Source organism: Alexandromys fortis, unplaced genomic scaffold (assembly GCF_014885135.2).
Source record: "Alexandromys fortis isolate MF-2015 unplaced genomic scaffold, M_Fortis_MF-2015_v1.1 scaffold_233, whole genome shotgun sequence".
Taxonomy (NCBI): Eukaryota; Metazoa; Chordata; class Mammalia; order Rodentia; family Cricetidae; genus Alexandromys; species Alexandromys fortis.
The window spans coordinates 1,199,350-1,222,142 of record NW_026068146.1 but is presented as its reverse complement, the minus strand read 5'-3'; the positions used below and the strand labels follow the sequence as shown (position 1 = coordinate 1,222,142).

The following is a 22,793-nucleotide window of genomic DNA, read 5'->3' as shown; positions in this document are numbered from 1 at the left end:
CTTGCAAAGGCCCAAGCAGCACTCTGTCTGGCTGCTCCTAACCACCTATAACTCCAACTCCAGGGGAATCTGACCATTGGCCCCTGAGAGCACCAGCACTCACTCATTTGCACATTCCTGTGTGCACACGCATGCTTACATCCATGATGCAAAATAATGAAAATAAATAAATGAATAAATAAAAAGTAAAAAATGCAATCTCAGTGGTAAAGTGCTTGCTTAGTATATGTGAGGTCTTAAATTCAATCCCCAGAACAGCTACCACCCAAAAAAATGAGGTCTCAAATGCACAAGAACAGGGTGAAGAAGAGTTGGCGGGGCAACAGTTCACGTGAAAAATGCCTGGGAGGTTGGAAGTTTGGTGAGTCATGAATTCATTGACCTAGTCATGGTTGGTCAGAAGCTGCTCATGTACTGTGGCTACTAAAAACACGTTCAGTTGTATTTTCAGCAATTTATTCAGCTGACACAAGTATTAGTTCCTATGTATTTTTGTGCTAGGTTAGAAACATTTGAGTGCTGGCATAGAAGAATACTGACAAAGTTAAGAGCTTTCCAAGGAAGGCAGACAGATTCATAGACAGCTTGAAAACCATTTATATAGGGAACTTAGGATTTGTGATAGAGTTGGTGTCAAAAAATTTAAAACTACAAAAGGAGTATAATATAACATCAACATCTCTACACCCACAATTACCCATTAATCCCCTGAGTGTTTGCTGGAATTGGCACCAGAGCTCTGTACATCCTAGACAAGCACTCATCAACTGAGTCCCACCCCTCTTCTATAGTTTCTTAACTTTGTCTTTCAAACCTTTTAATACTTGATAGATAGTATTTTGAATTTCTTGTTCTATAGACATAGAGTATGACTTCTCAACAAACACGTTTAAGCATTTTGAAGTTTTTTTTTCTTCCTCGAGACAGGTTTCTCTGTAGCTTTGGAGCCTGTCCTGAAACTAGCTCTGCCTCAAACTCACAGAGATCCGCCTGCCTCTGCCTCCTGAGTACTGGGATTAAAGGTGTGCGCCACCACCGCCCGACTGCATTTTGAAGTTTTTAAAAGCTGGGCATGGTCATATAGGCCTTTAATATCAGCACTTGGGCAGTAGAGGCTAGGAGATCTCTGTGAGTTTGAGGCCAGTATGATCAACGTATTTAATGGACACATTATAATTGTACATATTTCAGTACACATATAGGGTAATTGTCCTGTCTGTCATCTCAAATACATATCTTTGTTTTGTGTCTTTTTCTTCTGAGTGCTGGGGTTAAAGGTGAACCCTACCATGTGTGGCACTGTTTTGTTTTGTGGATAAGGTCTCATTATGTAATCCATGTTGGCTTCAAATTTAGAATCTCCTTGTGTCTGCCTCTCAACTATTGTAGGTATAAGATAACATCATTGCATCAGCTATTTATTTATTTATTTATTATTTTATTCATTTACATTTTTCAAGACAGGGTTTCTTGTAGCTTTGGAGCCTGTCTTGGAACTTGCTCTGTAGACCAGTCGTAGACCTGTAAGTTGTCTTCTGACTTCCATGTGTACATATAGACACAGCATAAATATAATAAAAATTTGAAAATTAAATCAGTGTTTGTATTTTCAGAGCAAGGTTTTCCAGGGTATTGTAAAGAACTAGAATATCTTTTATACACAGTTTTTAAAGATTGCATTTATTTGATCTGTAAGCATTATAGTGTTTAACGTCAAGTAATCCCAGATATATTTTTTTTTTCTGATTTAAAGAATGTAGAAGCCAGTGAGATGACTCAAGAGGAAAAGGTGCTTGATGTCAAACCTCACAACCTGAATTCCATTCCTGGTATCTACATAGCAGAAGGAGAGATTGACTCCTTCAGGTTATGTTTTGACCTCTGTTCACCTTCATATATGAGTGCGTATATACACACATGCAGGCATGAGTGCGCGCACACACACACACACATGCATGCACACGTACACTCGTAATTTAAGAAAAAGAAAGAATGCATACATTTTAATTTCCTCTCTTCCCCCTCCCCCACTTCTCTCTTTCCCCCTCCCTTATATGCCCCCCCCTTTTTTGGTCTTGACCTTGCTAAGTAGTCTCCTTGCCTCATCCTCAGCCTTAGCCTCCAAAATGATAGGATTATGCCACGTCCAGCTCTAAGGTTCTTTACCTCCCTATTTTCTGCCAGCCTGGGTATGGTTTATCAGATGTTTTCATTTGACTCCTAAATGAGTACTCACTGGAAATATGCCTAATAAATAAGAGCAGGAAGATGTACAAACATGAAGTAGAATGTTTGTAATTGTCTCGCAAGCATCGCTCAGCCCACCTTGTTCATCTGTTCTGGCTTCCACCTCAACCCAAGACTAGTATGATTTTTTGCTGCTATACATGTTCAGCTTTTTTTTTTTTTTTAAATCAGAGAGGATTATTTTCCTCCAGCTGCCATGGACTATGTGTAGTAAATGTTGATACTGACGTCTTGGCTAGGAAAATTGTCATTGTATTCTCATCTGATTTACATGACAATAGCAAAAAATAAGAAGGCACAGTCTGATTTTCCTACAGATTCTTTTAAAACAATTATTCAAAATTGGCACATACAAACAATTTGTTTGCCAAGTATTTGAAACCATCCAGTCTTACCAGGTGGCAGCTGCTATTGTTTATGGAGACCTAACTTAGTTCACAGATGTGAAACAAAGAGTGTCTTGTTTTGCAAAAAGGGAAACTGTTAAAAAATGCAGCTTTATTGAGATATAATTCACATGCTATATAATTAAGCATTTAAAGTATACAGTTTAGGGATTTTAATATATTCAGAGTAGCTACTACTACAATCATGTTTAGAACATTTTCATCACTGTACATATCAGCAGTCATTTTTTTTACTGCACATTCTCTCACTGCTGTGACAACCAGGAACCTTTCTGTCTATACATCTGTCTGCTCTGGACATTTCTATGTATGGCTTCTTTAGTAGTGTTTTTAAGGTTCATTTTGTAGCTTTTCTATAGGGGCTGAATAATATATTGTTCTTTTGTTTGATAGTTTTTATCTAGCTAGCTAGCTAGCTATTTTCTGAGACAGGGTTTCTCTGTGTAACAGTAACAGTCTTGGCTGTCCTGGCACTCACTCTGTAGACCAGGCTGGCCTTGAACTCACAGAGATCCACCTGTCTGCTTCTTGAGTGTTGGAATTAAAGGTGTGTGCTACCACCGCATAGACCAGAAGCAGGCATCAGATCCCCTGGAAACGGAATTTCAAATGGTTGTGAGTTGCCACATGGGTGCAGGGAACTGAACCCAGGTCCTCAGGAAGAACAGTTAGTTTTTTTAAACACTGAGTCGCCTTTCCAACCTGTGATGTTTAATCTTTATTATCAACTTGTCTATTATTCCTTTAAAAACGGCGGCGGCGTGGGTGTGTGGACAAACACAGGATAGACGAGACGCAAAAGGAAGAGACGGGACACGCGGCTCCCACGTGGGTGCACTTTAATGGGGAGAGGGGAACACAAGAAGGGATGGGATGTGCAGACACACAAGGGTGGGGGGAGAAAGAGGCCAAGAGGGCGAAACCTCGTGGACCCTCGCTTTTAACGGGGGGCGCAAGGTTATCTGGGAGGAATGACCCTCACCTGGGCGCGGCCAGCGCGCACACAGGTGACGGTAATCCAGGAGAAGTCTGGGAGCTGTAGTTTCCAAGGAATAACATTGTCTGTACCCAGAAGTGTGTCTAAGAAATGTTTCAGAAAGGCTTAAAAGGCATTACCACTCTGAATGTGGGTAGCACCATGGTTTGGGGGCCTGAATTGAGGTGAGAGAGGAAGCCAAGGACCAGGATCGCCCTTTCTCAGCTTCCTGACCACCATGCAGTGTGACCTTTCCTGCTGCGAGCCGAAAGAAACCTTTTTCCTCAAGTTGCGTTGTCGGGTATTTTGTCGTAGAGAAAAGAGCAAGTATATTGTTTGTACATCTTCCTTTGTATTTAGCACTAATCAGTAGACGACTGTGTTTTGCCTTGATGTGGCACTTCTGTGCCTTGGCACTAGGTATTAGAAGGCCTGGTTGGAATGTTAAGTGAGTAAGAGAAGTAATGATACCTTTTTTTCTTTTAAACTTGGCACTTGCTTTGCTGCCAAAGGACTATTTTAGTTTAAGCACATTGTTAAAATGTAAGAGCTTAGTTAGTTTTGGGCAGTGTCCATGCTATTTAATTTTACCAACCTACTTTAATTAAATCTTGTTTTAGTGAACTCATGTATTTTCTCTCAAGGTATAGAAATATAGCCAACTTTCTTATTTGGCAAGAATTCTGCTGATGATTTTTTCATCAGTATGCTTGTAAAACAACTCATTTCAATAAAGCTGTTTTATAAGCAGAGTAATACTCAGAAGCGTGTGTGTTGGTCTTCTGGGCCTTTGTGCCCTGCCTGCAAATGCAAGTTCTGTTTGACTGATCACATGTTTCAGGCTGGAACCAACTGCAGTTCCCTGAGAGAGGTGTGGAGATCTTGCCATGTTTGGGGTGGAAGAACCTTTAGATTTCAAGCCTTATTTTTTTATTTTTTATTTTTGTTTTTTTCGAGACAGGGTTTCTCTGTAGCTTTGGAGCCTGTCCTGGAACTAGCTCTTGTAGACCAGGCTAGCATCGAACTTACAGAAATCCTTCTAAGGCGTGCACCACCACTGCCGGGCTTCAAGCCTTATTTTATATTGACCAAAAGTCCCGACCAAAAGTCCCAACAGCTTAGTTTACATAATTTCTATTCACATACTCTCCTAATTTTTTTGTTTAGGACTGAAGAGTTTGCCTGTTAATGGTTTAAGTGCAGACAGTTTTGGGATTTCTTAATTAGGGGTTCAGACAACATTGTTTTGGCGATTCTCTAGAGCACTGTGAAGGTGTCTTCTCACGGTCACTGGTCGCTTATACAAAAGGCTCTTTCAGGGCGGGCCCTTGAGAAATAGCTGCTACCCTGCAAACCTTATTTTGTATGCCCTTTGCCATCAGGAACGCTTTTGGGGGAAGCAACCTCATGGAATTGTTCGAAGTCTCCAGTGAAGCTTGTCATAGGTCTTTCCAGTTACTTTTTATTTCTTCCTTCAGTTCTTTTGTATCATTTAGCTTCATAATGAATTGTTAGTGTGCAGATCCTGGTAACTGGCAAAAAAAGAAAAAATTGTTTTATCCCTGATACCCTGTTCTGTGCCTTTGTGGTTTAGATGAACACAGTTTCCCGTTGTTGCTAGTTGCACTTGTCTCCTCCCCTTGTACCCTTGTCTCTGTTCCGTTCCTGTATCACTTGCCCCACAAATGCCCTTGTGACTGCTGGAAGTTTTTTTGCTGAGCTCGAATGGCCTGTCTGGTAAGCATTGTAGTTGTGTTAAAAATATGTAGAGGGAGGGTACAAGGACTAGGTAGTGTATATGAAGTTTTTTTATTTTTATTTTTTACCCCCCCCCCCATGACAGTTTACTTTGAAATTGAGATTTGGACTCAATTTTTAGGAGATTTCTTAAGTTGTCTTTTTTCTTCTCTTCCTCCAGTTATTAAATTTTGGAAATTTTATTTTCCTTCTCTAACATATGTATAAATATATATTTGAACTTATTAGAATTAAAGGGAAGAGATACAAGTTTAAAGGAAAGAGTTGTACAGTTAGTGTTTTTAAATTTCCTTCATACAAGTTATTTGTGAGAAGGTTATGGTTCTTTATATTTATTTTTCAAACTCAGCATATGGATTAAAGAAGTAACAAAGGTCCTGTTTTGTTGCTAATCTGTATCATTGTATTGTTTTCCAGAAGCAGAGTGATTTCTTTTTTTCCTATTCCCAGAATGTTGTTGGAAAAATTCATTTGGATTTTGAGGTTATTGCCATTCTGGTTTTCTAAGCATTTCAGAGTGGCAGCTGATTTGCTTCTGAAAAGCATCTTAGGTTAGATTTGGTCATTAGACCTTCTTCCTTTCAGGTATGAAGTACTTGATCCTATAAAAATGTTTTAGCTGGTCATTGGTGGTGTACATCCTTAATCCCAGCACTCTGGAGGCAGAAGCATGTGGATCTCTGTGAGTTCAAGGCCAGTCTAGTCTAGAGAGCTAGTGCCAGGACAGCCAGTGCTATTACACAGACAAACCCTGTCTCGAAAAACAAATAAACAAAAAAAGTATTATATTTCATACTCAGATCATGATGAGCTCATTCCAATGCCATTTGAACAATGAGCAATGTTTCATAATGTATCTATTTCCTTAGATTGTGTATTTTGACCTCATCTAAGAAATGGTGGTGCGTGTGTGTTGTGAGTGTGTGTATGTGAGTGAGAGAGAGTGTGTGTGTGCATGCATTTGTGAATACCTTTGGGTTCTGTAGATGTGCTATTGGCAATAGGAGGTCAAACTTGTTGAGATTTTATTGTTGTTTAGTTGAGCCTGCTTTTCAAGTAGAGGTTGTACTTGTACAGTAATGACTTTTTGAGCTCTTAGTCTATGCTAAATTCTACGTATATATTTCTAATTTCTATGACAACCCTGACAGGTAGATAGTATTTTTCCTTATCATGCATTGGTAGAACTTCTCCCTGTCTTCTTCACCTTGCAGTATAAGGAAAATGACCCCTACTTTTTCAGAATTAAGGAATGCTATGTATCCAGTAATGTTCACTTTAGTAGTAGCTGCTGTTGTCACAATTTTACAGCTGAAAGAGCTGGTACTGAAGTTCCTCACTCCCTTTGAGTGATGACTCAAAAGCTGGAGTTATAGCATTTGAGAATCTGAAGACTTTTAGGATAATTTCAGTGCCTCCTGTTTTTGACTGCTACCCTTGAAGAGGGTTTTGTTCTATCTTCTTTCTGATGCTTTGCTTTGGTATCCTCTATCACCTTCCTGCCCAGTCATGTGCTTGGTTTCTCACACTGGAGTTGCCTGTACCATTCTGTACCAGTGTTCTCATAACAGAAATGAGTCAAGCTGGTCCTGTCATTGGCTTCCCCTCCTAGTTTCCTCTTGTTGATAGGGTCATTGTATTTTCATTATTGTGCGAAATAACCTGGGTACTGATGTGTTAATAATGATTGTAAAATAAGTCATAGTTGTAATCAAGTATTATTAAGAATTGAGAGAGAAAGCATCTTTGGTTCTTAAAGATTTAATCAGAGGTTTATAGGGTAAATTTATGGAATTTATGTTTTCTTTTTTCCGCTTTCCAGGGGCCAAATAAATTGCTCTGAAATTATCTTTTTTCAACCTGTTACTAGTTTGCTACTATTGACAGTGTGGTTAGGAAAGAGCGTTGTGTTTGTCCTACTGACAAGAGTATCTTTCTTCTATAGACTTTTTGAAAAAATAAGATAACATTTAAGTGTAATTTGATTTAGGCTGGAGACTCAGGGAAGAGCTAAAGAGCTGGTTGGTTATATCTATAACTGAGTTATCTCTAACCTGGAAAAAGTTTGGTTTGTTTTACAAGACTTTGTTCTTCATTAATTCTTATTTAACAAGTATTGAGCTTTCTGTATTCTGATAAAACACTGATTACGGATTAAGTACTAATTAATGAAGTTCCTGGGAGGGAGGAGAAGTCCCATTTGTGGAGCCTGTATTTTAAAAAGACAATCTTGTAGGAAGTGATTAAAACATTATTTTTCTTTTATTTTTAGAAAGCGCCTCTATTATGTAGCTCTGGCTGCCCTGGAATTCTATGTAGACCAAGACTGGCCTTAGACTCCCAGAAATCTACCTCCCTCTGCATTCTGAGTGCTGGGATTAAAGTCATGTGTTACCATTCTTGGGAAATTTCTTTTATTAGTGTATGTTAATCACATATAATGGATTTTTTAATGACACTTTGATAATGTCTGCGCAATGTATTTCGATCATACTCACCCTGCCCTACTCTTTCTTGTCCCCTTCCCATTTCCACTGATCTCCTTCTCCTTCCCAATTGGCCCCCCAGAAAGTGACTTAATATAAGTGATTCCTTATAAGATGTGACTATCATTAGTCCCTGTCAGAATGAGTTGCTGCCTCCAAGTGAATGCTGATATTAGGACTGGGAAGATGGGGGTGGGAAGAGAGCAGTCTTTAGCAAAATGCTGGGCATATCTGCAGAATAACTTAAATTTTTTTCTTTTGGTTTATGAGGAAGGACCTTGCTTTCTGTGCAGTCCTCTCTGGATTAGAACTCGAGGTGGTAGACTAGGCTGACCTTGAATTTATAGTGCTTCTCATGCTTCTACCACTTGATTGCTGAGGCATGTGCCACCACACCTAGTTTTCTTTCCTTTTTAATACGTTTTTTATTGATTTTTATTGAGCTCTACATTTTTCTCTGCTCCCCTCCCTGTCTCTCCTTTCCCCGCTTCAATACGACTCCAAAGTCCCCATGCTCCCAATTTACTCAGGAGATCTTGTCTTTTTATACCCCCAAGTAGATTATATCTATGTAAGTCTCTCTTAGTGTCCTCATAGTTGTCTAAGTTCTCTGGGATTGTGGTTTGTAGGCTGACTTTCTTTGCTTTATGTTTAAAAAACACCTATGAGTGAGTACATGTGATAACCCAGTCTGTGCCTGGGTTACCTCACTCAAAATAATGTTTTCTAGCTCCATCCATTTTCCTGCAAAATTCAAACTGTCATTGTTTTTTTTCTGCTGTGTAGTATTCCATTGTGTAAATGTACCACATTTTCCTTATCCATTCTTTGATTGAGGGGCATTTAGGTTGTTTCCAGGTTCTGGCTATGACAAACAAAGCTGCTATGAACATAGTTGAGCACATGTCCTTGTGGCACGATTGAGCATCCTTTAGTAATACCAAAAGTGGTGTTACTGGGTCTTGAGGAAGGTTGTTTTCCTAATTTTCTGAAAAATTGCCACACTGACATCCAAAGGGTTTGTACCAGCTTGCATTCCCACCAGCAATGCAGAAGTGTTCCCTTTTCCCCACAACCTCTCCAGCATAAGTTGACATTAGTGTTTTTGATCTTGGCCATTCTTACAGGTGTAAGATGGAATCTCAGAGTTGTTTTGATTTGTATTTCTCTGATGACTAAGGATGTTGAACATTTCCTTAAGTGTCTTTCAGCCATTTTAGATTCATCTGTTAAGAGTTCTCTGTTTAGAGCTGGGCGGTGGTGGCACACGCTTTTAATCCCAGCACTCGGGAGGCAGAGGCAGGCAGATCTCTGTGAGTTCGAGGCCAGCCTGGTCTACTCTGTGAGTTCCAGGACAGGTCTGTACTCCATTTTTTTTATTGGATTATGTGTTTTTTTGGTGTCCAATTTCTTGAGTTCTTTGTATATTTTGGAGATCAGACTTCTGTCTGATGTGGGGTTAATGAAGATCTTTTCCCATTCTGTGGGCTGCCATTTTGTGTTGTTGACCGTGTCTTTTGCTTTACAGAGCTTTTCAGTTTCAGGAGGTCCCATTTATTAATTGTTTCTCTCGGTGTCTGTGCTGCTGGGGTTATATTTCAGGAGTGGTTCCCTGTGTCAATGCGTTCAAGTGTATTTCCCACTTTTTCTTCTATAAGGTTCAGTGTGGCTAGCTTTATGTTGAGGTATTTGATCCATTTGGACCCGAGTTTTGTGCATGGTCATAGATATGGGTCTGTTTTCATTCTTCTACATGTTGAGATACAGTTATGCCAGCTATTGGTTAGTTTTTTAATCTATTATTATGGTGGATGATGGTTCTGATGTGTTCTTGGATTCGATTAGCTAGTATTTTATTTAGTATTTTTGCATCAATGTTTGTGAGTGAGATTGGTCTGTAATTCTCTTTCTTAGTATTGTGGTTTGGGTATCAGGGTAATTGTAGCCTCATAGAAAGAGTTTGACAATGTTCCCTCTGTTTTTATTGTGTGGAATAATTTGAGGAGTATTGGTATTAGTTCTTCTTTGAAAGTCTTGTAGAATTCTGAGCTGAAACTATCTGGTCCTGGGCTTTTTTTGGTTTGGAGAGTTTTGGTGATTTTTTTCAATTTCTTCAGCAGTTATAGGTCTGTTTATTTGCTTATCTGGTCTTGATTTAATTTTGGTAAGTGATATTCAGAAAGTTGTCCATTTCCTTTAGGTTTTCCAATTTTGTGAAGTACAGGTTTTCAAAATATAACCTGATGATCCTCTGTATTTCTTTAGATAGGGAAAATTTTCTTCTATGATTTTTTAAAATTTTCTGTGCCTTTGAGTTGAACTTCTTCTATACCTATTATTCTAAGAGTTGGCCTTTCTATGGTGTCCCATATTTCATGGATATTTTGGGTTAAGATTTTGTTAGATTTAATGTTTTATTTAACTGATGAGTTTATTTCCTCTATTATATCTTAAGCACTTGAGATTCTCTCTTCCATTTCTTCTGTTGTTCATGCTTGCATTTGTGGTTCCTGATCTTTTTCTCATCATTTCTTTTTCTATATTTTTTTTCAGCTTGTGTTTATTGTTTCTCTCTCAGTTTTCAAGTCCTGAATAGTTTCTTTTATATGTCTGATTTTTTTTTCTTGGTTTTCTTTTGGTGATTTGCTGATATCTTAAAATATTTTTTTTCCCACCATTTCTTTAAGGGAATTTCTCATTTCATCTTTAAGAATTTCAAGCATTCTCTTGAAGTTATTTTTTAGATCATTTTCTTCTGGTTCATACATATTTGGTTGTTCAGGCCTTGCTTTTGTAGAGGCTTTAGGTTTTACTGGTATTGTGTTGTTCTTTGTGGTGTAGTGTGTGATTTTACCTTTTCTATTTATCTTTTCCTCTAATAGGTGTGGTTAGGGCTGTCTGAGAATTCTGTTGAATAATCTTCTAGGTGCCAGTAAATCCAAAGCTTAGATGGTTGTTCCTCTTGGTATAATCAGTGTCACAGTTCTAGTTACCCCGTTGGTTATTCCTGTTCCTGGAGGTAGCTCAGTGCCCTGTGCTTTATCTACTCCCTTGGAGTTTGCTGTCTCAGGCCTACTTTGCCTAGGCTGCTAGCTTTGATCTGTTTCTGTAAATCCTGGTCTGGATCTCCTCCTGCAGAAGTCCCTGGCTTGGAGTTGGACCTGTTCTGGTGGAAATTGCTGACTCTGGATCTGGTCACTGGCTCAGTCCTGATCCACCAGTGTCCCGGGACTGGGTTTGCTCCTGGCTTCTGCTTGTGGTGGAGCTTGTTCTCTGTGTCCTAGGTAGCTGGTTCTGGTGGGTGGAGATCGCAGACTCTGAGTCAGGTCTTGGCTCAATCCTGGTCTGTCAGTCCACACCTAGCTTTCATGGAGTCTTTTCTTTAGGAGTGTGTGTATGTGTGTGTGTGTGTTTGAGACAGAGAGACAGAGATCACATAGCCCCGGCTGAGCTTGAACTCGATATTATAGTTGAGTATGACCTTGAACTCATAATTGTCCCTTCGCAGGTGTTGATATTACAAGGCTCAAGCCACCTCACCTGCACTCTTTTTTTTTTCTTCCATGAGACAGGTTTTCTCTGTGTAGCACTGGTCTTGGAACTTGCTCTGCAGACCAGGCTGGCCTGGAGCTCACAGATTTGCTTGCCTCTGCCTTACCAGTGCTGGAATTAAAGATGTGCCACGGGGTCTGGGGAGTTGGCTCAGTAGTTAAGAGCACTGACTGCTTTTCCAGAGGTCCTAAGTTCAATTCCCAGCAACCACATTCCTCACAACCATCCATAATGAGATCTGTTACCCTCTTCTGGCCTGAAGGCATACATGCAGGCAGAACACCGCATACATAAACAAACAAACAAGTAAATAAATATAAAAAATATATGTGCCACCACTGCCTGGTTAAACCTGCACTTTTAAAAACGATCTTGAAAATTACATTTCATTCATTTATTGCATTTGTGTATATGTGTGGGTGTTCACGTGTCTCAGTGCCCTAGTAGAGGTCTGAGCACAACTTGTGGGAGTCAGCATGTGGGTTCTGGGGTAGAACTCAGGTTGTTAGGCTTGGCAGCAAGAATTTTTTTTAAAGATGTATTTATTCATTATGTATACAGTGTTCTGCAGGCCAGAAGAGGGCACCAGATATTATTACAGATGATTGTGATCTACCATGTGGTTGCTTGGAATTGAACTCAGGACCTCTGGAACAGCAGACAGCTGAGCCATCTCTCCAGCCTGGTGGCAAGTATTTTAACTCACTGATTCATCTTTCTTGCTGTTTTGGCTTGGCTAGCTGGTTGGCTGACTACTGAGTTCCTGGGATTTTTTCTGTCTTTGCTGCATAATGCTGGGTTTCGTGAATATGAGGCCAAGCTGGGGCTTCAACTCAAATCTTCAAGCATGCAGAGCAAACATTGTAACCCACTGAGCTGTAAACCTAGCCCTATTACCTGTACTTTTAACTACTCTCGTCTTTGTATTATCTTCATAGTGGCTGGGAAATTTTCTGTGGACCTCTGAATGGGAAATATAGGAAAGAGCCAAGTGGCCTACCTCTCTCTTCCTGTAACAAAGGGAGACATGTTTTCTTGTTTGTGTATTTTCTTTTCAGCTGGCTTCAGACAAATTGTTTATAAGTGACAGTAAGTTGCTTGTCATAGAAAAACATGATTTTCTGTCTTTTAACAGTGTATAATTCTTTCTTTTATACATGATGTATTAATTTGATGCCAAAGTTCAACTCGTGGGATATTGTACAGTTGGGTAACTGTTCACTCAAGAGTTTCAGATAATCACCCTATAGATCAACAAATAACTGACCTTTTAGAACTGGGTTGTAGATACTTATGTATATTTTCAAGCTAGAGTTAAAAGGAAATAAATATTGATTCTATTAGTAATAATTTTTACTTTAAAAAGTCACTTGTTACCAGGTAGTGGCAGCACATGCCTTTCAGAGGCAGAGGCAGGTGGATCTCTGTGAGTTCGAGGCCAGCCTGGTCTACAAGAACTAGTTCCAGCACAGCTAGGGCTGTTACACTTAGAAACCCTGTGTCAAAAAACAAAAACAACAAGAAAAAAAAAAACAGTGGCACACGCCTTTAATCCCAGCACTCGGGAGGCAGAGGCAGGCGGATCTCTGTTAGTTCGAGACCAGCCTGGTCTACAGAGCTAGTTCCAGGACAGGCTCCAAAGCCACAGAGAAACCCTGTCTCGAAAAACAACAACAAAAAAAACAAAACAAAAAAAAAAAAAAAACAAAGAAATAAACAAAAAAAGTCACCTATCTCTTATTTCAGATATGGATTTTAGGGACTTGATTCTGGAATTGATTATTATAGTGTAGTTAATGTTTTCTTTTCCAACTAAACTTTCAATGATTTCATACCTACTACCCAACTCTATAGACTAAAATTCTATTTTCTATAATTTTTTTATTCTATAGAATAAGAAATTCCACATACTGCAATCTGTGTTCATAAGTAACTAATATGAAAGAGTGTGTGGGAGTGTAGGGGTGTCTCTGTGTCCATTATGGCCAGCAGAGTAAATATCTGTGAGAGACAAGAAGGCAGTTTGGTTTAACATGGCCAAGTAACCAGTGCTGCATCAAACTTCAGGATTCTGACCTTGAGTAGCTCATTTTAGGCATATTTAAACACAACATAATTTTGTGAAAACTTACCTGGTGGTAATCAGTCCCATGTTCACAATAAAGCTTAAGACATGACTACACCAACGCTCTTTGTAAAGTTCATGTGACATGTTCCATAAAGTTTGTTCTATAGATTGACTACAAGTGACACCTTCCATAAGGATAGATTATAAAGATTGACAAGCTCTCAATAAGTCTGGTGGAGGATTTGGTGTCATTTCATCCACAACGAACACTGAATTCACGAGGCTATTAACCATGTCAGCTCCCAGCCTTCTGGAGTTAGCAGACTATGCATACATTCATTTGAAAGAACAAACAACCTTGTCTGTTTAACATTTCTGGTTCCCCTCATGTTTATCTGTGAGCACAAGAACCTCTATCGCCTACCAGGGTAGAATGTGGATGTCATGATATAAGTTTCAGTGTATTGAGCACAAAGGAGGATGATGTTAGGAGACTAGAAAGAGAGTACTAGTCTTTGTCTCCTCTTTTTCTCATCCTCTCTCCTTGGATACATGTATATACATAGATTATATAGACCATCTACATATGCTATATAACATGTACATGTTAAATGCTATTTTCCATTATGTCGTTTGCAAGTATTTTCTTCTAATCTTTGGCTTTTTGCTTTTAGGTATCACAATTAATTAATATATGTATGATTATTAATTATATAATAATTAATTCACTGAATTATTTGTTCATTTTCAGATTTACTAGTATTTTCATACTATTTCATTCACTGTCAATAATTTAGTGAAATAGATACTGTGTCTATTTTACAGACTCAGAAAATGAAGCTCAGGATCCTGTCCCAGATAATCTGCTTGGAATTAAACATACGAGCAAAAGTGTAGAAATAGAGCATTGTCTTCTGTCTTCTTTGTATAGTTCACTGCATTGGTTCCTTCTATACTATACTTACATATTTTTTCTACTATACTTACATATTTTTTTTCTGGTGCTTAGAATTCAAGGCAGGATCTTGCACACGAGCCATCCTCAGTTGCTTTTCTACTTTTTTTTTTTTTTTTTTTCGAGACAGGGTTTCTCTGTAGCTTTGGTGCCCGTCCCAGAACTAGCTCTTGTAGACCAGGCTGGCCTCGAACTCACAGAGATCCGCCTGCCTCTGCCTCCCGAGTGCTGGGATTAAAGGCGTGCACCACCACCGCCTGGCTTCTACCTATTTTTTGAGCTAGGGATATTCTTGTATTTCCTGTCCCAGGTCTGGGGTTATAAGCACATCTGGCTTTTGTCTGGGTGCCAGGGACCAAACTCAGGCCCTCATGCTTTTGTTGCAAGCACTTTACCTACTCAGCCATACCCTAGATCTTCTTATGTATATTTGTTGTAACTGTCTTTTTCTTTTTTCTCTAACTTTGAGATTGCCAGCCCCTCTTATATAAATATAAATATAAAGTTTACAGAGAAGTTACAAGAAATAATAAGATAAATCTCCACTTTTTTGTTTAAATACAATTTTATATGTAGTTAAGGATGACCTTTATGATTTTTCTGCCTCTACTTTCCAAGTGCTAGGGATTGATCCCAGGGTCTTATGCATGCTAGGTAGATACTGCCCTCTGAAGTGTTTCCCCAGCCTGGCATTCTCATACTCTTCAGGGAGGGTCACCTATTGTTAACATTGTACTATATTTGACTATATTTGTTTTATGTGTCTATTCCTTGTGTGTGTGTGTGTGTGTGTGTACATATTTCCTACTTTCTGTACCATTTGAGAGTAAGTGGCAGACATTGTTATTTTATATTATAGTTCAATATTGCTTAAAAGGTAATCTTTTCTCTAGCCATGTAGCTAGAGATACCATTTCCTCATGTGTCTTCAGTAATGACACTATCCTCATTGTGCTACTTAATGTTAGACTTAGAATGAAACATTTCATTTTAAGTGGAATATTTTTGTCATCAGTGTTCGCCTACACCATTTTTGCTGCCTTTCTTATCCTTGTTCTTTTTCTCTGTTACTTTTGGTTTCTGACATACCTAAGTAGTGTAAAAACTTACTACTGTCCTCACATAATGCTGCCATTCAGAGCTTGTGAGTCCTCTTCTGCCACTGTCTTTCTTCCTTTGGTCTCTGTGCTCAGGTATGTGTCACGGGGCAGGCGATACTGAAAACCCCACCTCCCTGCCAAGTCCCTTGTGCTATGAGCCAACTGGAGGCTTGGGGCTTATTAGTGCTTCACAGCCGTTGAGCTAAAGGAATGCTGTGTGGCTTGTTGGACGGTGCTGAGTGGCCTTGAGTATGGTGTTCTCGAGGGATGCGAGGGATGCGTAGAGAAGTAAGGGTCTTACAGTCTTTGGGAGAACATGTAAGTTCCTCCTGGTTCTACATTAATCCCCAGGCAATATATGTTGAATGCCTCCCTATGACTATCACTGTGGTGGGGGCTTTGGGGATACTGGAATAAGATACATAATTAAGTGACAATATTATAGCCACCCAATTCCAGCTCTGCTACATACCAGTTAGGCAAGGTAATGACTTTAAGTCCCCAGTATAAAGTTGAGCTATTGCTATCTACCTAGTAGGCTATTGTGAGGATTAAATAATATCAGCATAGTGTCATTATGTGCTTGATACTAGACAATATTTTATTTTATATAGTCATATGATACATGTATACTATATAAAACTAAAGAAGAATAAAGACAGTGAATAGTATGATCATTCAATGTATAACTAAATACTTTGTGACACATGCATTGTGAGGTTATAAACAGTCTAGGAATGTGGAAAGGTGGGGGTAACAGTTTTATGCAACCAGTCAATATTCTTGTGCCTCAGTTTTTCCTCTCACACTGACGTCAGTGTCAGATGTTCTCCAGACAATGACTAAAACCTCAAAGCATTTTTGTTTTGTTTTTTGGTTTTTCAAGACAGAGTTTATCTCTGTATAGCCCTGGCTGTCCTGGAACTCACTCTATAGACCAGGCTGGCCTCATACTCAGAGATTCTCCTGCCTCTGCCTCTTGAGTGCTGGAATTAAAGGCATGGGCTCAGTTTTGTTTTTTTTTATGATTGAAGAAGGGTTTTGGTATGTAGACCACACTGGTCTGGAACTCATGGTCTCTTTGCCGCCACTTCTTAAGATGTTTATTGCCATACCTCCCCAGCCCATTTTAGTTTTTGTTGTTTGTTTTTTGTTTTAGGCAGGGTCTTGCTATGTAGCCCTAGGTAGCCTGGAACTCACTATGTGGACCAGGCTGGCCTTCATCTCACAGATATGCCTGCCTTTGTCTCCTGAGTATTGAGATTAAAGATATGTATCAACATACCCAAACTTTTTAAGCTTTTAAAACTTTATTTGATTTATTTACTCTTTTGAGATAGTCTTGTTATTTTTGTTTGTTTTTTTGCGACAGGATTTTTCTGTAGCTTTGGAGCCTGTCCTGGAACTAGCTCTTGAAGACCAGGCTGGTCTCAAACTCACAGAGATCCACCTGCCTCTGTCTCCTGAGTGCTGGGATTAAAGACAAGCACCACCACCACCCAGCAATAGTCTTCTTATTTAGCCTAGGCTGGCCTCAGACTCATAGTCTCTCTGCCTTTGCTTCTCGGGAGATGAGATGATGGCACCTGCTATAACATCTGTACTATTTCTAATTTCTAAGTCGTCTGTGTAGTTGACATTAAAGAGAAGCTTGAGGAGACATTTGAAATTTAGCACTTTTGCCTGGTGTGGTAGATAGCTATAATCTGAACACTTGGGCAAGAAGGATGATTGCTGGATGTTTGAGATCATCCTGGACTGTGTTGTGAGTTCTAGACCAGCCAAAGCTATATATTAAGACCCCATCTCAAAATAGAAATGGGGTCATTGAGATGACTAGGTGGGTGGAGGCACTTGTTGATCCTGGGAACCTGCTTGGTGGAAGGAGAGAACTGACTCTGGAAAGTTGTGCTGGATGTGGTTGACACACACATTTAATCCTAGCACTCTGAGTTTTGAGGTCAGCCAGGTCTACCTAGAGAGTTCCAGGTCAGACCCTGTCTCTCAAACAAACAAACACCCAGAGATGAGATGACTTCCTTCCAGGAATGGAGCTTGATTTGATATTACTCACTGTTGTCTCAGACATTGTAGTTGGTTGAAGCCAAAAGAAGGTGGATGATTTCACATTCTGAGTCCCTTTAATTTGAGGATTAAGTGATTTATAACTCAAATTACTTTTTCTGATCCTCTGACAAAATATTAATTAAAAACTAGTCAAGTGAACAAATGAGGCAGAAGGCTTAAGTCTTTTGGACTGGATATTAAGGACATGTGGTCTGCTGACCATGAGTGATTCTCTGGGATAGAGTCTCATTTCCTAGGATGGAGCCCAGATTGTAAGCAGATTTTCACTGTGCATAGAAGGTACCTTTAGAAGATTTAGATTTCCTCACTGGGTGCTTAATTTTTTACTGATTTTTTTGTTTTTATTCTTTGTTAACTTCTTTCCAGAAAGTTTGTTTTTGTTTTGTTCAGTTCAACTTCTTCAAAATTTCAGGGAAATTTCCTATGAAAGTGAAGCTGCCTACTCTTGTTTTTCCCTTTGGTTTAGCATCTCCCTTTTCTGTTGTTGTTTTATATTCTCTTTCTCCCGCCCTCTCTCTCTTTCTTCTTCCCCCACACCTCTCTCTCTCGGCATTGTTTGCCAAGGTTTCAAGTTTATACTGAGAGGTGAGGCAACGTTGATCTTGGCAGAACAGTGCAAAGCCAGTAGAGTCATGAAGTGACGTAAGTTTTTTATTTTTTTCTTTTCTGTTAAAGCTCTCTGGCACAGCTGGGTATTCTGGTCTCAGAAGAAAAGAGAAGAGACTTTCTGAAGATCTGGTAGAGAGGACAGAAGAATTTGGAGCTTATTTCAAAGGTGCAGCAAAGAACATCAGCAAAATCCTACTGAGAATTTAGACAAACTTCTTGGCTGTGTGGTATCTGTTCAGTTGTTTAGAGAGCTTGGGTTTGATAGAGGAGGATGAGCCAAGGCACTGAGAAGAGGGCGAAGAGGAGTGTGTTGGGTTCCTGCCTTTCCTCCCAGCTGGAGAAGTCTTCAGTCCACGAGAAGCCTTAGAAAGAAGGCTGAAGAGCTTGTCTTACTTAGCTGGGTCCCTCATACTGTTGAGTTGAGGACATCCATCTTTTCACCAGGACTTTGGGAAGCAGTTTCAGAAGCATAGAAGGAAGCAATACTTAAGGACTTCTCAGCATTAGTCATATGCTAAGTTACATTTTGAACACTGGAGCAAGTGAAAGACAACTTTGTCACCTGGATCTAAAGGAAACTCAAATTCTGTGAGCTTACATATGTGATGCTCGGGAGATACAAAATCAGTCTTCCAATATAAACAATATAAGCAAACTTCTGGATTCTTTTCTTTTGAGGACTTCAGCAGGCACAAGTTTCCTGCCAAGATTTAAAGCCTTCCCCCCCCCCCTTCCTTCCTTCTTGGTTATTTTTTTTTATGTTAATACTTTTGGGACTAATGTGAATAATAATGTCTTGGAAAAGAAATTACTTTTCTGGAAGCTGTGGTAGTGTTCAAGGGATGTTTGCACCTCGAAGCTCAATGTCTATTGCCCCCAGCAAAGGTCTCAGCAATGAGCCAGGGCAGAACAGCTGCTTCCTCAACAGCGCCCTGCAGGTAAGACCACCTTTTTCTTTGTGACAACTGATAGTGTTGTGTTTGCAGAATCTTTCAAATGTGACAACTGACAGTTTCTTTCTGAATTCCGTAACCTGAGATCATATTTTACATTTATTTGTGATCTTAGGCTAGGTTCTTTATTTCGAAAAGAATGTCAGTTACCTAATTTGTAAATTGGAGATTAATAATGATATAAATATTATTAATCTGTTTCAAAAATTTTAGGTTGTATCTTGAGAATAGTGACTGTTTTTTGTCATGTGTCTGTGTTGTAATGAGTGTGGGTGCAAGTGTGAGTGTCTGCTTTCTCTGTGATCTTCCTTCTCTGCCTACCCAGCACTGAGATTACAGGCAGGGCTGCCATACACACCCAACATTTTCCTGGGTTCTGGGATTTGAACTCTGGTCCTCATGCTTATGTAGCAAGTAACTGACCCACTGAGCCATCTCTCCAGCACCAAGGAGCTTTCAAGTAGCAGAAACTCTAGGTGTGCCCTGGTCTGGTATTCAGGGCAGCTTTATTGTTATTTTCTTCAAAAAGATGGTTTTTATTATTTTAAACTCTGGATGAGTACGTGTGTCTACATGTGAGTATAGATGCCCTTGGAGATCAGAGTCATCAGATCCCTGAATTATAGAAGTTGTGAGCTGCCGTGTGGGTGCTGGGAATTGAATCTGGGTCCTCTGGAAAAGCAGTTAGTACTTTTAAGCGCTGAGCCATTTCTCCAGAGACCACTGCCCTCACCTTTTAAAGACAGGGTCTCACTATGTATCTTGGTTGGTCTACAACTCTCTTTGTAGACCAGTGTGGTCTTTAACTCATAGAGATCTTCTCTCTGCCTCTAAAGTTCTGGAATTAAAGGTGTGTGCCCCTATGATGGCTTTATACATACATACATACATCTTTATGCATACATATGTAAACACACATGTATAAAATTTGTGTTCATTGTTGCCTGCATGTATATCTCTGTGAAGCCATCTCTTCAGCCCCTCTTTTTTTTTTTTTAAGATTTATTTATTTTATGTTTATGAGTGCTCTATTTACATGTCTGTTACATTACACCAAAAGAGTCATCAGATCCCACTATAGATGGTTGTGAGCCATCATGTCAGTGCTGAGAATTGAAACTGTCCTCCAGGAGAGCAGTAAGTGCTCTTAGCTGCTGAGGCATCTTTACCACCTTTACAGGACCCTTCCCACCCCCATTTTGGTTTTTGAAGACAGGGTTTCTCTGTGTAGCCCTGTCTGTCCTGGTCCTCACTCTGTAGACCAGGCTGGCCTCAAACTCGGAGATCTGCCTGTCTCTGCCTCCCAAGTGCTAGGATTAAAGGTGTTTGCCACCACTGTCCAGTTTTTTTTTTCTTTTTCTGATGTATTGTGTCATTTTTCTAGCAAGGGAAACTTCCTAAGACATTATAGTTATGTTATTTAATTTTTTTTATTCATTTGTTTTTATGTATATGGATTTTTCTACCCGCTTTTATGTATGTGCACCACATGCGTACAAAGCCTATGGAGGCCAAAAGCGCATGTTTGATCCTTGAGACTGGCATTATAAGCATCTGAGCTGTCACGTGGATGTGAGAGCAGAACTTGGGTGGGTCTTCTGCTAGAGCCGTCAGCTCTTAACTTCTGAGCCATCTCTACAGCCCCAGCATCATTTAATTTTTTAGAAAATCTTTTGTGTGTGTGTGTGTTACAAGTGCACTTATCCATTTGTAAAGTCACCCATGCATGTACAGGCAAGGGGAGAAGTTGTGTGTCTTTTTCTACTACTCTGCGCCTAATATGTGAGATGTACAGGGTTGCTTAGTGGACCAGAAGCTTGCCATTCTAGTTAGGCTGGTTAGCTAGAGAGTTCAACACTAGGTTGAAAAGCATGCCTAGCTATTATTTGGGTGCTAGAGATTGGAACTCAGGTCCTCTTGCATTCACAGAAAGCACCCTTACCTACTGAGCCATCTCCTCAGCCCTGTAATATTAATTTTTTTTTAAAAAAGACTAGATCTTGCAGCGTTGCTCTGATTGGCCTTGAACTTGATGTGTAAGTCAATGTGGCTTCTTTTTTGTTTCTGTTTTTTGAGACAGGGTTTCTTTATGTAGCCTTGGTTGTCCTACAACTAGCTCTGTAGACCAGGCTGGCATTGAACTCAGAGATCCACCATGCCCAGCTCAGTGTAGCTTCTTAATGGAGACACACTTGTCTCTTAGAGGCCCATGTTACATGCTCAGCAGCCCACTATCACTTTGTATCCTCTTGACAGGCCTTACATTTGTTAAAGTGATCTGCCACATGGCTAATTTGTAAACGAAGTTTTTGTTCTGCCTGATCTCGCAGCCATTCAGTCCCAATTAAACACACAGAAACTATATTAATTACAACACTGTTTGGCCAATGGCTCAGGAGTATTCTTATCTCATATATCTTAAATTAACCCATTTTTATTACTCTGTGTATCGTCATGAGACTGTCTTTCTACTTCCATAGCTATATGGTGTCTGCCTGACTCAGCCTTCTTTCCTCCTCTATCTCTGCTTGGATTTCCTGCCTTGTTATATTCTCCCCTGCCATAGGTCAAAGCAGCTTCTTCATTAACCAATGATAATAAGACATATTCACAGCATACAGAGGGGAATCCCACATCATCTGTTTACTGTATAAATAAAAAGGAAAGTTTTTACTTTAACATAGTAAAACTACATATTACAAAACAGGTATCAAGCAAGAATTACAGTTACAATATTTCTTTGTGCGTCTAAAGTTTCTTATCTAATTTATCTTTTATCATAACTAAGGAAAACTATAACTATAACTCTAATCTCCCTGCCTAGTTCTACAGTTTGTAATCCCTAAATTTCTTCTTCAACATCACATTTGATTTTTAATCATAGGATATTTTCATTGGGTGACTTCTATTTCCTATTCAAATGAATGTTTTTTTCCCAAAATATGTCCATTTGTCATTCTTGTTTGATGGAGGTGGGTCTTGTATCTTATCTGCTGCTTTCATTGGTTAACTAATAAAGAAAACTGCTTGGACTGATAGGACAGAAATTTAGGTAGGCAGAGTAGACAGAACAGAATGCTGGGAGAAAGAACCCGAGTCAGTCAGTCGCCATGATTCTCCCACCTGACACAGCCGCAGGTTAAGATCTTCCCTGGTAAGCCATCTCGTGGGCTACACAGATTATTAGAAATGGGCTAGATCAGTATGTAAGAGCTAACCAATAAGAGGCTAGAACTAATGGGCCAAACAGTATTTAAAAGAATACAGTTTCCATGTAATTATTTCGGGGCATAAGCTAGCCCCGCCGCTCATATTACAACACTTGTTAGTTATTATATTCCATTTTTCTCCTTTGGATTTTTTTTAATCTGCTTAAAAATTCTATGTGTGTTTGTATGTGTGTATGTATGTATGTATGTGTGTTTGTCCACATGAATGTAGTGTGCCCATGGGGCCCAGATGAGAGTGTCAGATCCCCTGGAGCTGGAGTTATAGGTTGCTGTGAGCCACCTGCTGTGGGTGCTGGGAACCAGTCTCTGGAAGGTTTTTTACCACTGAGCTTTCTGCAGTCCTGATGCTTTAGCTTTTTGAGAT

At 39.6% G+C, this 22,793-nt stretch overlaps 1 protein-coding gene across 1 annotated transcript in view; it reads left to right on the top strand.

The window, feature by feature from the left end:
- Positions 1–22,793, top strand: part of Usp54 (ubiquitin specific peptidase 54) — a 99,253-nt gene that overhangs the window by 14,102 nt on the left and 62,358 nt on the right. The window contains exon 2 of the mRNA XM_050127017.1: positions 18,313–19,184. Within this exon, the coding sequence (XP_049982974.1) occupies positions 19,038–19,184 (147 nt within the window). The 5' untranslated portion in view covers positions 18,313–19,037. The remainder of the gene's footprint in view (positions 1–18,312; positions 19,185–22,793) is intronic.